This window comes from Microcebus murinus, chromosome 3 (assembly GCF_040939455.1).
Source record: "Microcebus murinus isolate Inina chromosome 3, M.murinus_Inina_mat1.0, whole genome shotgun sequence".
NCBI lineage: Eukaryota > Metazoa > Chordata > Mammalia > Primates > Cheirogaleidae > Microcebus > Microcebus murinus.
The window spans coordinates 2,466,660-2,480,486 of record NC_134106.1 but is presented as its reverse complement, the minus strand read 5'-3'; the positions used below and the strand labels follow the sequence as shown (position 1 = coordinate 2,480,486).

Sequence of the window (13,827 nt, the reverse complement as noted above, 5' to 3'; positions counted from 1 at the left end):
GACAAAATAAAAGCACTTGTCCACAACTCCCGGGCTGGGGTGCGGCAGGTCTGGTCATGAACACCTGCGTTCACCCGTTCTCTCCGGCCTGGCACTGCTCCCAGTGCTTAAACCAGGCGTCCTCAAACTGCGGCCCGCGGGCCACGTGCGAGTATTTTGCCCATTTTTTTTTTTTACTTCAACGGCTCTCTTTGTATGTTTTAGGCCATAAGCTCCTCTGGTGTTTTTAAAGACCTGAATGAACTTCCTGGGGACCAAATCCCTTCCACAGCGGCCCCTTCTCCAGCCGGGCGGGGCGCCCTGCAGCCGCACGCCCCTCCCAGCCCGGGTCCTCTCTAGTCCCCTAAGCACGGAAGCCACGACGCTGCCGGGCAAGTGGGAGCAGAAGGAAAATGTTGGAAACACTCTCCTAGACAAAGAATGTATGAAGAAGACTCCAAAGGCAATCATAGCATCAACAAAAATAAATAAATGGGACCTGATCAAATGTAAAAGCTTCTGCACAGCCAAAGAAACTGTCAAGAGAGCAAACAGACAACCCACAGAATGGGAGAAAATTTTCGCAAGGTATACATCCAATAAGGGGCTGATAACTAGAATCTATTTAGAACTCAGGAAAATCAGCAAGGAAAAAATCAAACAACCCTATCAAAAAGTGGTCAAAGGACATGAACAGAAACTTCCCCAAAGAAAACAGAATAATGGCCAACAAACATATGAAAAAACGCTCAACATCTCTAATCATCAGGGAAATGCAAATCAAAACCACAATGAGATATCAATTATCTCCAGAGAGAATGGCCCTTATTAAAAAGTCCCAAAACAATAAATGCTGGCGTGGATGCGGAGAGAGAGGAACACTCCTACACTGCTGGTGGGACTGCAAACTAGTTCAGCCTCTGTGGAAAGCAATATGGAGATACCTTAAAGCGATACAAGTAGATCTACCATTGGATCCAGCAATCCCATTACAGGGCATCTACCCAAAAGAACAAAAGACACTCTATGAAAAAGACACCTGCACTCGATGTTTATAGCAGCACAATTCACCATTGCAAAGCTGTGGAAATAACCCAAGTGCCCATCAATACATGAGTGGATTGATAAAATGTGGTATATGTATACCATGCAGTACTATTCAGCTCTAAGAAACAACAGTGATCTAGCACCTCTTGTATTTTCCTGGATAGAGCTGGAACCTATTCTACTAAGTGAAGTATCCCAAGAACGGAAAAATAAGCACCACATGTACTCACCAGCAAATTGGTATTAACGGATCAGCACCTCAGTGGTCGTATAGGAATAACATTTATCGGGTGTCGGGCAGGTGGGGGGAGGGCATGGGTATATACATAAATAATGAGTGCGTTATGATGTGCACCAACTGGGGGATGGACACGCTTGAAGCTCTTACTTGGGGGGGGAGGGGGGCATGGGCAATGTATGTAAAGTTAATATTTATACCCCCATAATATGCTGTAAAAAACTTTTAAAAAAGAAGACAGTCCCTCGCAGGGCTGCTAGTGCCCGAGCCCATCGGCAGCTCCAGGCCTCAGCGCCAGAACAGACCCGGAGCGCACCTGCCGGGTGAACCACACAGCCTCCAGCCTGAGGCCAGACCTTCAGAAACAAGAAACTAACTTGGAAAATATGCAGATGAGTCACATCACCTCACAGAGTGGCACAGATACGCGCTCCCGGCGTGGACGGGCGTCTACGGTGCCTGCGTGGGCAGGAGGGCAGCAGAGCTGCACGCCCGTGAGCATCCTGGCTTGTGCTGCCACCTGCGGACACGACACAGACGCAGCCACGGACGTAGCCACGGACGAGCCACGGGCACATCTGCTGCCTCCATCCACCTCCCTGACCTCCTCCACCAAACATACATCCTGAAACTTGCTGGCAGAAAGGTTTTCAAGTGTGAGAGCGGAAGCACCGTGCACAGTGATTGGGACACGCACAGGAGCCACCACGACCACCCACGTGATTTCTCTCGCACACAAGAAACCTGTCGTAAGCCCCGTGTTTCCCGCCTGGGAGGCACGCGCTGTGCTTTGCCGCTGCGCGCTCGGGCGCGGCGGGATGTGGGAGCCCTCCACCCCCGACCGCAAGCCCCTCGGTGTGCCAGGAGTCTCGGACCCGAGCCGTAAACGCAAAACGAAACCGACTCACCTTGCTGCCCTCAAAGCCAGGAGAGCTGGCCCGTATTTCTTCATCTTCTTTCACCATCTCGGCTGGTGTCTGGGGAGAAAGCACACCGTGTTTTACGTTTAGCCATGGTCAACCTGTGTCAGAGACTGCTTTCAAATACCAGGGGGCGCATCAAATGGTGCAGCTTCCTGCACCGCTTCTACAGGGGGCCGGAAAGTCACCCCACACCAAATGATAAACACATTGTTCCTGTGATTGCTGCGTACACCCCATAAGATGGCTGGTTAGTCAGTGACGGGTAAGACCCCTCAAGGGAGGGGCGACCTAAGCCAGGCACAGCCGCCGGGGGTCAGCTGAAGATCTTAGGGGGTCACCCTAAGAGAAGCTGGGGATGAGAAATGGCCCCTGTGGCTCACCTTGCCCATCCTTGCTAATCTCGGTCCATGATCTATGCCTAGTGCCTAGAGCAACCACCTGGAAACCTTGAGCCAGGGGATATCTGCTTCCCTAAGGCTATTCCGGAATTTATGGCCATTGCTGCAATGCCTGGGCGGTTACATACAAGGAACTAACTTTAATCTTTTAGAGTATAAAAATAAAACGGACCCGGTGTATTATTACTCGAGTCAACCCTTTGTACGTGGTGTGTTTGTGTTTTATGTTCTATGTTCATCCTCTGTCCTGTAAACGGGCCATAACAAGGGTGGCCGTCACCGGGCAGGACAGACACCGGGACGGGAGGACAACACACAGGCGAGGCGCCTGCACGCAGTGTCCCCACTCTGCTGCGCTTCGCTGTCTTAGGACATCTAACGTGATCTGAGAACTCGGCAGATGCACATATGTGCCTGGAGCTTGGACCGAATTCTGCACGGACGCGGAAGCCGCGGCGACACAGACTTTTACGTCATGTCAGGAGAAAGTCCAGAGCGAGGAGACAAGCCACGCCGGCCCTGATCCTGGGCGAGCGCCCGCCATTTAGTGGCCGGGTGATCGGAGACCCAAAGAGAGGAGGAGAACGAGTGGCCGGAGGGATGGAAGGAAAACGTGGCCGAACGGAGACAGTGTTTCCAAGAAGAGGGTGGCGGACGGTGCCCATGGGTGGGGACGGTCAGGCGTGATGAGAACTGAGGCCCACGCCGGGCGTGGTGGCACGGAGGTTAAGAGCTGTCTCGTGCCATCGTGGGCAGAGGCCAGGAGAGATGGACAGGAGGGGAGAAGACGGAGAAAGCGAGCAGAGACCACTCCCCACACACTGGCCCTACTGGTGAGGGCGGGACAGGGTGGCCCGGGGAGGACTGAGACGGGGAGAGTCGCTTTTGTCGATTGCAGGCGTGTTTGAGAACATGTACAACCAGCCAGGAAGATGCAGTGTGGGGTGGAGCTGAACATGAGAGAGAGAGAGAGAGAGAGAGAGAGAGAGAGAGAGAGAAAGAGAGAGAGAGAGAGAGAGAGAGAGAGGGAGGTTAGATAATCGACAACATGGGTTCCTGAGAGCTCCGTGAGCACAGGATCCGAAGTCCAGGGCAGGGGGTGCAGGCAGCAGAGGAGGGACATGGTCTATCACGAGGAAGGGGAACTTGGGCACAGACGGAATATTCACGCATAGATGCTGAGAAAGACCGACCTCCTAGCCATTCCTTACCTTTCCTCACTAAAAACCAAAATCCCAATTTTTTCAAGCACTAGTCGTACAGCTTGGGGGAGCCAGGACCCCCCTTCAGACACCTGAATGAGCACGGACCACTCTAACCCCCCCTCCCCCGCTCGGGAGAAGCGGGAGGCACGGACACAAGGCAGATTTCTGGGACGTCCTTGGAAAGACTTTTCTCGCTGGTCACATAAGGCCCAGGTTAGGAAATGGCCTCTCTGCTTTCGTCAACGTCCGTGGGCTTCAATGTGCCCCCAGAGCTGAGGTGACCACCAAGCCCGAGGCCAAAGGCCAGGTGCTGGGCAGGGCAGGTGAGGCAGGGGAAGAACCCGGACGTCCAGCTCACTCCAGCCTCCAAGCTGGCCGGCTCCGGCCCTTCCCTCGGAAGGGCTCTGGACCCTCTGCTACGTGGCATGATAAATGCTCCTTGAAGCCACACTTTTCCAAGTTCCCTGCTCTTTATAGCTAAGTCGTCCTTATAGATACAGCAGCTAATTATACTTTTAATTGACTCATTAAAGCAAATGCCCCACGGCCCTGCGTTAGCTTAGCCGGCGTCACTCTGCACACCTAAATACCAAAGCCTTAGAGCTTCATCGTGTTTTTTTCTAATTAAACACGTCACAGATTACACAAATTTACACTGACCCTTCTCCTAATTAGCCCGGATTACGTTGGTTTCACTTTAGTGCCTTGTCCTTAGCACTTCCTCTGCAGCGAAAGGCATTGGGCCCTTGGGAGGCGCAGTGCCGGGCGCGGTTCGCGTTGCGGCTTGAGAATAAATAAGATACTCTCCTTTTGCACTGATGCCTGGAGACTCTCCAAAAATAAGTGAATTTCAGTTGAGTCAGAAGTGGACCCAGCGTTCTGTGGTTTCCGCCCATGCACGGTTCTCAGGCCTCACACCTGCAGACCTGGATGTGCCCAGCCCGCCGGGCACCTGCGCACGGGCACAGCACCCCACGACACGGACGCAGAGTCAGCCACATGCAGAGTGAATGCCACACTCTTTCCTCAAAAAGGGAATCAAGGGTGAGGGTCCCGGGCCAAACCGGTCCTGCAACTGCAGGCATGTGTCTGCCTTTTCAAAGTATTTACGAAAATCAATGCAATCCTGTCTCTGGCAGCGGACATTGCTGTTGTAGGAAACGCAGTTCTCAAATCAGGTAGAATTTGGACGTCAATGTTTTAACATCCACGTGCCACTTTTTGCAGGGACTGTAAGTGCTAAAAAATTGTTTCCTTCATTCACGCTGAGGTACGCCAACTCTGGACTGAGAAGTAAAAGCCAGCGTGAAAATTCACCACTCGGAGGGCGGGAGCTCGCGTGGTGGGCCGTGAACGTGCCTCCTTTACCCCCCCGAGCCAGCCCTGCCGACGGGCGTGTTGGGTGGGGCTCATGACAACGGAATGCATTAAACGACAAGGGAAACAAACATTTGAAAGTAAATCATAATTTCTTAAAAGTAAAAACTAAAAAAAAAAAAAGAGCAGATCGTGCAGCCTGGGAGGGAATAAAGGAGGCAACGTTAAAGACGGGCGATTGCCCCCCACCACAAAGCCACGACAGGTGACCCGTGCAACACCCTCCCTCTGGGCGTGTCTCACCCACACCCTGCACCTGCCACCCGCTCCTGTCGCTGCCACGCATTCCCACGAGCCAGGCCCTCCGTGCTGGTCACACGCCGCCGAGTTCAGGGCACACCCGCTTGGGTGACTTTGAAGCTTTAGCCCTCACGGTACAGGTGACGGCATCGACTGACTCCAGGTGCAGCTTCCCTCACCTGGCACCTCGACCTCGATTTTCTCTCGAGTCAAAGGCGTCAACAGAATCCCACGGGGTTCTCGTGCCCAGTTTGTGCCACAAGAACGAGCTTTGAAAATGACCGGGAGCCCCTGGGACATGAGCAGGACCCTCCTAGCGCACGCGGGCGGGATAAGGGCTCTGCAGAGATGGATGCGTCTGAAGGTAGAAGCCCAATGACAGAAGCCAGAGGACAGACAGGTGACTCTCGCGGTGGAAAGCGTGTGCTGCTCTGTGAGCTAAGAAGAAAGCAATCGGAAGGCGGGAGCATGAAGAATGGGAACGTCTGGGAAGCCCCGGTAGAGGCGGGCAGTGGACTTGGACTGTCTGGAAGGCGACACCCAACGGGACCAACGGCCTCACCGTAGAGCTGAGCCTCTGGCCCTCCCTCCCCAAAGTGGGTGCCGCCATCCTGCCTGCCGACCCCTCCGCACAGCACCGGACGTCCCTGCCCTGGCTGGAAGCTCCTAACGCTGGAACGAAGCACAGGCCGGGTCAGAGGCCAACACCATCCAAGTCTTGCTCACTACCACAAAAAACCAAGACAGCATGCCGCCCCTGAGCAGGGGCAGAGGACAGGCCCCAGCCTCGGTTCATCCAGACCTGGACGATGGAGCTTAGTGATGTATACGGATGTCCTCACGGGAGGATCTGAGCGAGCCCCGGTGCGGACTTGCTCTGTACTGATGCTCTGTTGTTAATGACTATCATCAACCACAAAGCTACGGCCTGGGTTTTAGAGACTCCCTCATGCTTGAAGCTCCCTTCTTCATTCGAGGTTTGACCCCCCATTCACACACATGTTAGCTGGGGTGTTGGGTCTTGCAACATTTTATCTTTACAGCACCGCCACCCTGGAGAAAGCATCACACCCCAGGCATGATAAGAAACAAGTTGACAGCCAGGAGCGGTGGCTCACACTTGTAATCCTAGCACTCTGGGAGGCCGAGGCGGGAGGTTTGCTCAAGGTCAGGAGTTCCAAACCAGCCTGAGCAACAGTGAGACCCCGTCTCTACTGAAAAAAAAAAAAAAAAAAAAAAATTGAAACTGAAAAAAAAAAAAATAGAAAGAAACTAATTGGCCAACTAAAAATATATAGAAAAAATTAGCCGGGCATGGTGGCGCATGCCAGTAGTCCCAGCTACTCGGGAGGCTGAGACAGGAGGATCGCTTGAGCCCAAGGGTTTGAGGTTGCTGTGAGCTAGGCTGACGCCACGGCACTCTAGCCCGGGCAACAGCGTGAGACTCTGTCTCAAAAAAAAAAAAAGAAAAAAGAAACAACAAGTTGAGATGTTCAGACCAACCCAGAAAGCTACAATCAAGACACGGCAGAAGAGCATGCCATGTCTCTACAGAAGTCAGCCCTGTAATCGAATAGCGTGACATCAGCGTCAGCTGTATTTCACAAACGTCCGTGGGCGCCCGGCTGTGTGTCGGCCCCCGGTAGGCGGGAGTAGGGTGCGTAGGGCCTCCCCCGACAGGTGCTGTGCAGGGAGGGTCCCCCAACACCGAGCTCCCTCCAGCGCCCGCACGCCTGGCAGCCCAGCCTCGGGGGCAGGTGGACGCTGACCCACCCTCGGTCCTCATACCCCAGGCGCAGCCACAGCCAGGAGTGTTTCCACATCCCTTGAAACCATAGAACTCGTGTTAATATCGTCTCCAAGAAAATCTGCATTCGCCGAGAAGAACGTCAGACAAAGGCCCTTTCCCCTCCTCGCTGGCTGGTGGAGCACCCAGCCGGGCCGGGCCCATCCTCACGCTCCCATGATGCACGGGGGGGTGGGGGGGAGGCCACTCCCTTCCTTCCTCTCTCTTCACACTCCTCAGGGGTGACCACATTCACCCCACAACCTCAATGCAACAGAAACCAGATACACCAGCAACTGAAATCCATAAAGATGCTTATTGTGCACAAACAGCTGTGACGACAGTAGTCATTACACCAGGATCGTGCCTGCATTTAAAACTTCGGTTAGCAACAACCACCAAAAAAAAAAAAATAGACCAGGTGCCGTGCGTGGCTCATGCCTGTAATCCTAGCACTCTGGGAGGCCTAGGTGGGCAGATCGCTCACGGTCAGGAGTTCGAAACCAGCCTGAGCAAGAGTGAGACCCCGTCTCTACTATAAATAGAAAGAAATTAATTGGCCAACTAAAAATATATAGAAAACATTAGCCGGGCATGGTGGCACATGCCTGTAGTCCCAGCTACTTGGGAGGCTGAGGCAGGAGGATCGCTTGAGCCCAGGAGTTTGAGGTTGCTGTGAGCTAGGCTGACGCCACGGCACTGTAGCCCGGGCAACAGAGTGAGACTCTGTCTCAAAAAGAAAAGAAAAACAACTATTGAAACATACTTTTCATGCCTTGAGGTGGGCAGTGTAGACAGAGGTGGGCGGTGAAAACACAGTCACAGGTCGGAGTCACTGTGGTATCCACCCGCAGGAGCAGGTGGAGGGCCGGGGAGCCTCCCCAAGGCACATGTGGGGTGGGGCCTCCCCCTCCGCAGGACCCTACCCTGCCCCTCCTCCATGCAGCCAGGGGTGGGGGCGGTGGCCAGGCCCTCACGGAGCATCCCCACCCTCAGTTCCCACCCACGGCTGACGACCGAGGCTCCGGGTCCCACGGCCGCGTCCGTGCACCGCTTACCCCATCACTCAGCCTTTCTACAGAAAACCACTGGGACGCCTCCACGCCAGGAGCTCCTCAAGGGATGGGGGCCACCACACCGAGCAGGGCAGACCACGTCCCTTCTCATGGAGCGAATAGCTCAGAGAGGGACCAAGGCGATAATCTAATTGCCGTCACTCCCGGACCAGTGCCAAAAAGGGCCCTCCCACCCCCAGCGGAAAAGCCTGTGCGGCAGGACTGGGCAGACAGGAATATGTTGTAGGACAAGGAGCACGAGCAGCCGCCCACTGGAGGGGTCAGGGAACATTCTAGAAGCCAGAGAGAACTTGGGGGAGGGGAGGAGGATGCGGCTGAGGCAGGAGGGGCTGATGGGGCGGGACTGAAGGCAGGAGTGTGGCCGCAGGTCCATGCTACTCACCTGGTCCAGGGGCATCTCCACCTGCACGCTCCGGTCTTCTTTGACCTCCAGAGCCCCTTGCGTTTCCTTGCTGGGCGTCTGCGCTTTGAACACGTCACCCTCTGCAGGAAAACAACACGGACAGACTTTTCACACCACCGGGGAAACTGAGGTCCTTCTACATTTTCCAGCCCAAACCAAGTCACCCGGCTCGGCATCTCTGAGCCTCCTGTGTCACCGGGCAGCCACCTGGCCCAGGTTCCCAGACCCCAACCCTCCCGCCCCACTCCCCCCGCACCCCCTGTGTTTGGTTTTATCGAGGTGCCCAGCCCAGTGGCCTCAATTTCAGCACCATCCATGGATGATGGACGATGTCATCCCCCCGGCCACAGTCAGTCCACGGACGAAATACAGTGAAGGCCAGCAAGCTCGTGTCCGGTCAGCTCAGTGAGAAATAAACACCAGGCAACCCCACGACAGCAAAATCATAGAACGTATTTAAGGCAATGCAGCTTCAGTGCCTCGAAATATGTTTAAGAACCACGAGGCACTAGAGCCATGTGCCTTAACGTACTTGACTTAATCAACGGCTGGGTGTGTTAAATGCTTGCACAGTCCCGAGGTTCCCGAGAAGCTGCTCGTCACCCTGATCAGAAGTGACAGGTGACAGCAGAAGAAAAAGAAGTCGCCAGCCAGTTCCTTCAATGTCCACGAGGACATGCACGTGGCCCCTGGCCAGCTCAGTCGTCCCAAGTGGGAAACGCCACCCACAGGCCAGCTCCATTCCCAGGCAAGAGCCCTAGAGCTCCTTCCCCTCCCCTGGGCCGTTCTGGTCCTCCTCCTCCTTTCCCAGCCCTCGGCCCCAGAGCTGGGCTGGAGGGGTCCCTGCTCTCGGGGGTGCCAGGTTGGAAGGTGAGAGAAAGGGCAGGGGAGTGACCCTCATCAGGAAGCTCCGGTGTTCTAGGCACTCTTCCACACACCTGCTACTCAGCACTCGCGGCAACCTCAAACTTACATGCCCACTGGTGGCTGAGGAATCCGCCCTCCTTACAGGCTCAGTGGGGCCACAGCCAGGATTTGAGCCCAAAGCCCACGCCCGAGCACCATTCTGCCTCCCGGAGTGAAGGCCCAGGGAGCTGGGCAGCTCTAGTTACTGTGTGCAGTGTGTGTTGTCAAGGAGGAGATTTTTAACCCATGGTGACTGAATTTTCTTTGGCACCCTTTGTGTTTTTGTTTCTAGAGACAGGGTCTCACTCTGTCCCCCAGGATGGAGAGCAGTGGCACAATCGTAGCTCACTGTAGCCTCGAACTCCTGGGCTCAAGCAATTATCCTGCCTCAGCCTCCAGAGTAGCTGGGGCTACAGGTGTGCACCACCACCACACCTGGCTAATTTTTTTATTTTTTATTTTTGTAGAGACAGGGTTTCACTATGTTCCCCAGGCTGGTCTTGGACTCCTGGCCTCAAGAGATCCTCACAACTCAGCCTCCCTGAGTGCTGGGATTATGAGCCTGAGCCCCCGCACCCGGCCACAAGTTTTCTTTCCTGCTCTGCCTAACACTGCCCTACGAGCTGAACACTTTGTTAATAAGTCATATAGTCACAAACCAAGAAGTACTGTTGCAGTATAAAATTGGTCTGGGGAAGAAAAAAAAAAAAAAACACATTCTTAGCCCAGGGCATTTTGTGTCACCTACAGCAGAATGAAATCTCACGTCACCTGCGCCACGTTGGATTAAAGGTTCTACCAATGTTTTCTTTTCTTCTTTGGCGTAATAAACGGAATCCTGGGCTTCGGGTGGTATGCTGTCATATTTCTGAGGTTCTTTTCCTTTGGAATCCACCTAAGGCACGAAATAAGAACAAAAAGCATGTGAGGAGCGGTGGCACCCGCGTCTCTGGGTGTGTGTGGTCTGGCATCGGCGTTTCCGGGTGTGGCCGGGGGAGGCGCAGGCCTCAGGAGCACAGCAGGTGGACGTCCGGGCACCTCCTCGAAACCCACTTCAAGCACAGTCTCTGCTACCTGGGCCCTTGCAGTTCCCTTCTGAAAAGTGGCAAAAATCCCTCTGTCCCCGTCCCAGCACCTCCGGGGAGAGAGAGGGCCCGTTCCCCTCCGCGCTGTGGCTGCCTCCCCGACGCCCGGCACAGCAGGGGCTGCCTAGAGAGGAAGCAGGTCCAGGGATGCCCCCCAGTTCTGCAGGGACTCGTAGTACAGCCCAGTAAACACCGCTGTGACAACCACCACAAACCGTTCCCCTGGACCTTCTGAGCGAGCCGAGAGCATCTCTGATGAAAACCAGCCACGTGGCAGTTTCCTTTGGGGCTACAATAAAGGGAAATTCAGATTTTTTAAAAATCTGTAGTCGGCAACAACAAAGCATGACAGGAACACAAAGCAGAGGTGGGAAACCGACGCATGCTGCTTGATTCACGACTCGGCCACGTCCCGACAAGCCCAATGTCGACGGCAAAAAGCCAAACTCTGTAAAATAATCTCAAAGAGATTTATTCTGAGCCAAATTTGAGGACCATGACCCAGAGCCACTGCCAAGAGGCCTTGAGCAAGTGGGCTCGCCATGGCTGGGTCACAGTTCAGTTTTATACATTTTCAGAGAGACAGGGGTTACAGGCAAAGTCACAAATCAATACATGAGAGGCACACATTGGTTTGACCCAAAAAGGTGGGACATCTCCAAGCGGGGGCTTACAGGTTATAGGTGGGTTTAAAGATTCTTCAGCTGGCAATTGGCCGAGAGAGTTAGACTTTATCTAGAAGACCAGAAAGGATATGCTTATTTTAAGATAAGGGTGTGAGCACTGTGGGAGGTCCAGACAGGAAGACGTTTTAAATTTATAATAGGCGCCTGCTAGGATGTTTTAAGATGCTTTAAATTTACGATAGGCGTCTGCTAGGGTGCTTGAGTTAAGACAGGGGCTTCTTATCTTTTAGGTGATGTTAATGCCATGCCAGAATCAGGTTGGCGCTTAGTGGGAATTCACCGTTTGTCAGCCTGACCCAGCTGGCCTCCTTAGGAAGGAGTTTTTAGCAAAAGAAAAAGGTCAGAGTTCAGTGCTCACCAATAAGAGATATGTATATGTGTGTGTCTTCCTAAGTTGAAAATACCTCAAGTGGAAAACGGACTTAATGCATGCAACCTACCGAACGTCACGGCTCACCCCAGCCTACTTTACAAGTGCTCAGAGCGCACGTAGGCACATTCATCCGGTCACGTGACACGGCGTACAGTCCGTGGTCCTCCCACCTCCTGGTGGCCCGGCTGCCTGTGTGTCGCGGCTCACGAGGGCATCGTGCAGCCTTCGACCGAATACGCATCGCTTTCACACCATCGTAAAGTCGAGACTTCCTAAACCAGGGACTGCCTGTCATTCTCAGCACCATCCCAATTCTAGCCCAGAAACTATCTTTACAGTGCACTTTTTTAGGTTTTCTTTTTTTCTTTTTTTTTTATCCTTTCTCAAGTATTTGGAAGCAAATCCAGGCTAGAGTATATAAATAGACATTTCTCCTGAGCTTTCTATGTCACTTGGGCAATGTCAAGCTAAAAGCACCTACCTGGTACCATTAAAATATCGTATGTGATGCAACTACCAGGTTTTTTTTTTTTTCAATCCTCGTGGGAATTAAAGTGTGAAAATAGTTCTCCAGCCTCATACAAGGGACCTCACAAATGTTTCTATTTATTTTAAGGAGTTTTCCTGCACGTTGAAATCGTGCTGTTAAGTACAGGAAAGGAGCCCTTAGAGGAATGGCTGGTTGAAACAGAAAATGGTGCGCGTGGTGCTTGCACTTCAGAGGGAGCCGGGGGTTGGGGTTCTGAAAATCTCTTCGGCATCATCAGCCGGCTCTAGCCGTTAGAATACATTTTCCATAGCTTTAGCCCCCAAGATACAGACAAACACACATGCACACATCTCTTATTACACCTGAAGTAACACTCAAAGGACAATGACAAATGACAGTGACCCACCCTCGTCACAAGGGCACGGGAACAGCTGTGACACAAAGCAAAGCGCACAGGCCACGAGAGCCCACGGTTTACCTGCCGGGCTCCCCATCACCTGGGGCGAGGCAACGGCTACAAACGAGGCTCCCCCTGCCCCGACCTGGAAAGTCACCTGCAGCAAAAGCACCTTAGAGGCAGCAGGACAAAGAGTGGGCACTGTGCCGTTAAAGCCAGTCACCTTTCGCCTCGAGCCTTACCCAAGCAGGTGAAGTGTGCAGGCTCTTACAGACACCCTATTTCCTCCAGAGCCGGAGCGGCGCGGGTGTGGCTCTCCGCGAGGACCGGCCAGTCACGGCGAATTCCCGCCCCGTCCCCACACTCCACCCGCAGCGGTGAACACCATCCACAGACACCGCATCGGTGACGTCTGTTGTCTGTCGTTCACCACCAGAACATTAGAAGCCGCACGAGGACAGGGGACAGGGATGCCGGCTTGTTTCTCCATTCGTGAATTCCCGGAGCCCGGAACAGTGCCCGGCACGTGCAGGTGCTCAGTAAACGTTTGCTGAGGGAATAAGCGATGATCCTGCTCCAGCGAACTGCCACCCTAATAGACCCACCGTCTGCACGGGTTGCAGTGAAGCACAGTTCAAATTTCATTCCAATTTTCTCACATCTGCGCGTCTCTGGTGAGTGAATCCACCCATTCCCTCACTAGGCGTCTACTGAACATCCCCGGGAATGCAGCCGGGGCAGACAAGGGAAGGGCGGCGTGCTGCTGCGGGCAGAAACACAGGAACCGCGAATGCAGCGCCTGGCTTGGCTCACGTCGAGCTCAGAGGGGCGGGTGCGGGTTCCATGGGTGGCTGTGGAGGGAGGTGGGGTGAGCCCCAGAGCCGGCCTTTCGGAGGAAGTGAAGCTCACGGTCGCGCGGTGGGGGTGCCCCACGCAGGGTGCACAAGCCAGGGAGAGGGAAGAAGAACCAGGCCAGACAGGAGGGTGCCAGCCGAGAGCCCCCCCCCCCCACCCAGCACGGCGCGACCGGACCCACCTGGGCTCGTGAGCCGGCGCTGGGGTCACGGAACTGCACGCGACCCCACCAGGGTGGAGGATGAGGAGCCCTAAGGTCAGGGGCTCTCTAAGTAAACATCCCTCTTAGGAGGACCCCGTGACCTCCCTGTGGAGCCCGGCAGGCGGCAGGTGCTCCTCTGCTGGGTGTCACCCCAAGACCCC

General features: G+C 54.2%; 1 protein-coding gene across 4 annotated transcripts in view; it reads right to left on the bottom strand.

The window, feature by feature from the left end:
• The window catches only part of DCDC2C (doublecortin domain containing 2C), a 101,402-nt gene that overhangs the window by 37,176 nt on the left and 50,399 nt on the right, over window positions 1-13,827 (bottom strand). For all 4 annotated transcript variants that reach the window (XR_012918462.1, XM_012763163.3, XM_076000462.1 and 1 more), the window contains exons 7-9: window positions 10,350-10,473; window positions 8,652-8,752; window positions 2,173-2,241 (exon numbers count right to left, since the gene is read on the bottom strand). Coding sequence is in view for 3 of the 4 variants with exons in the window: in XM_012763163.3 (XP_012618617.1) it covers window positions 2,173-2,241; window positions 8,652-8,752; window positions 10,350-10,473 (294 nt within the window). In the remaining variant the exon portion in view is untranslated. The remainder of the gene's footprint in view (window positions 1-2,172; window positions 2,242-8,651; window positions 8,753-10,349; window positions 10,474-13,827) is intronic.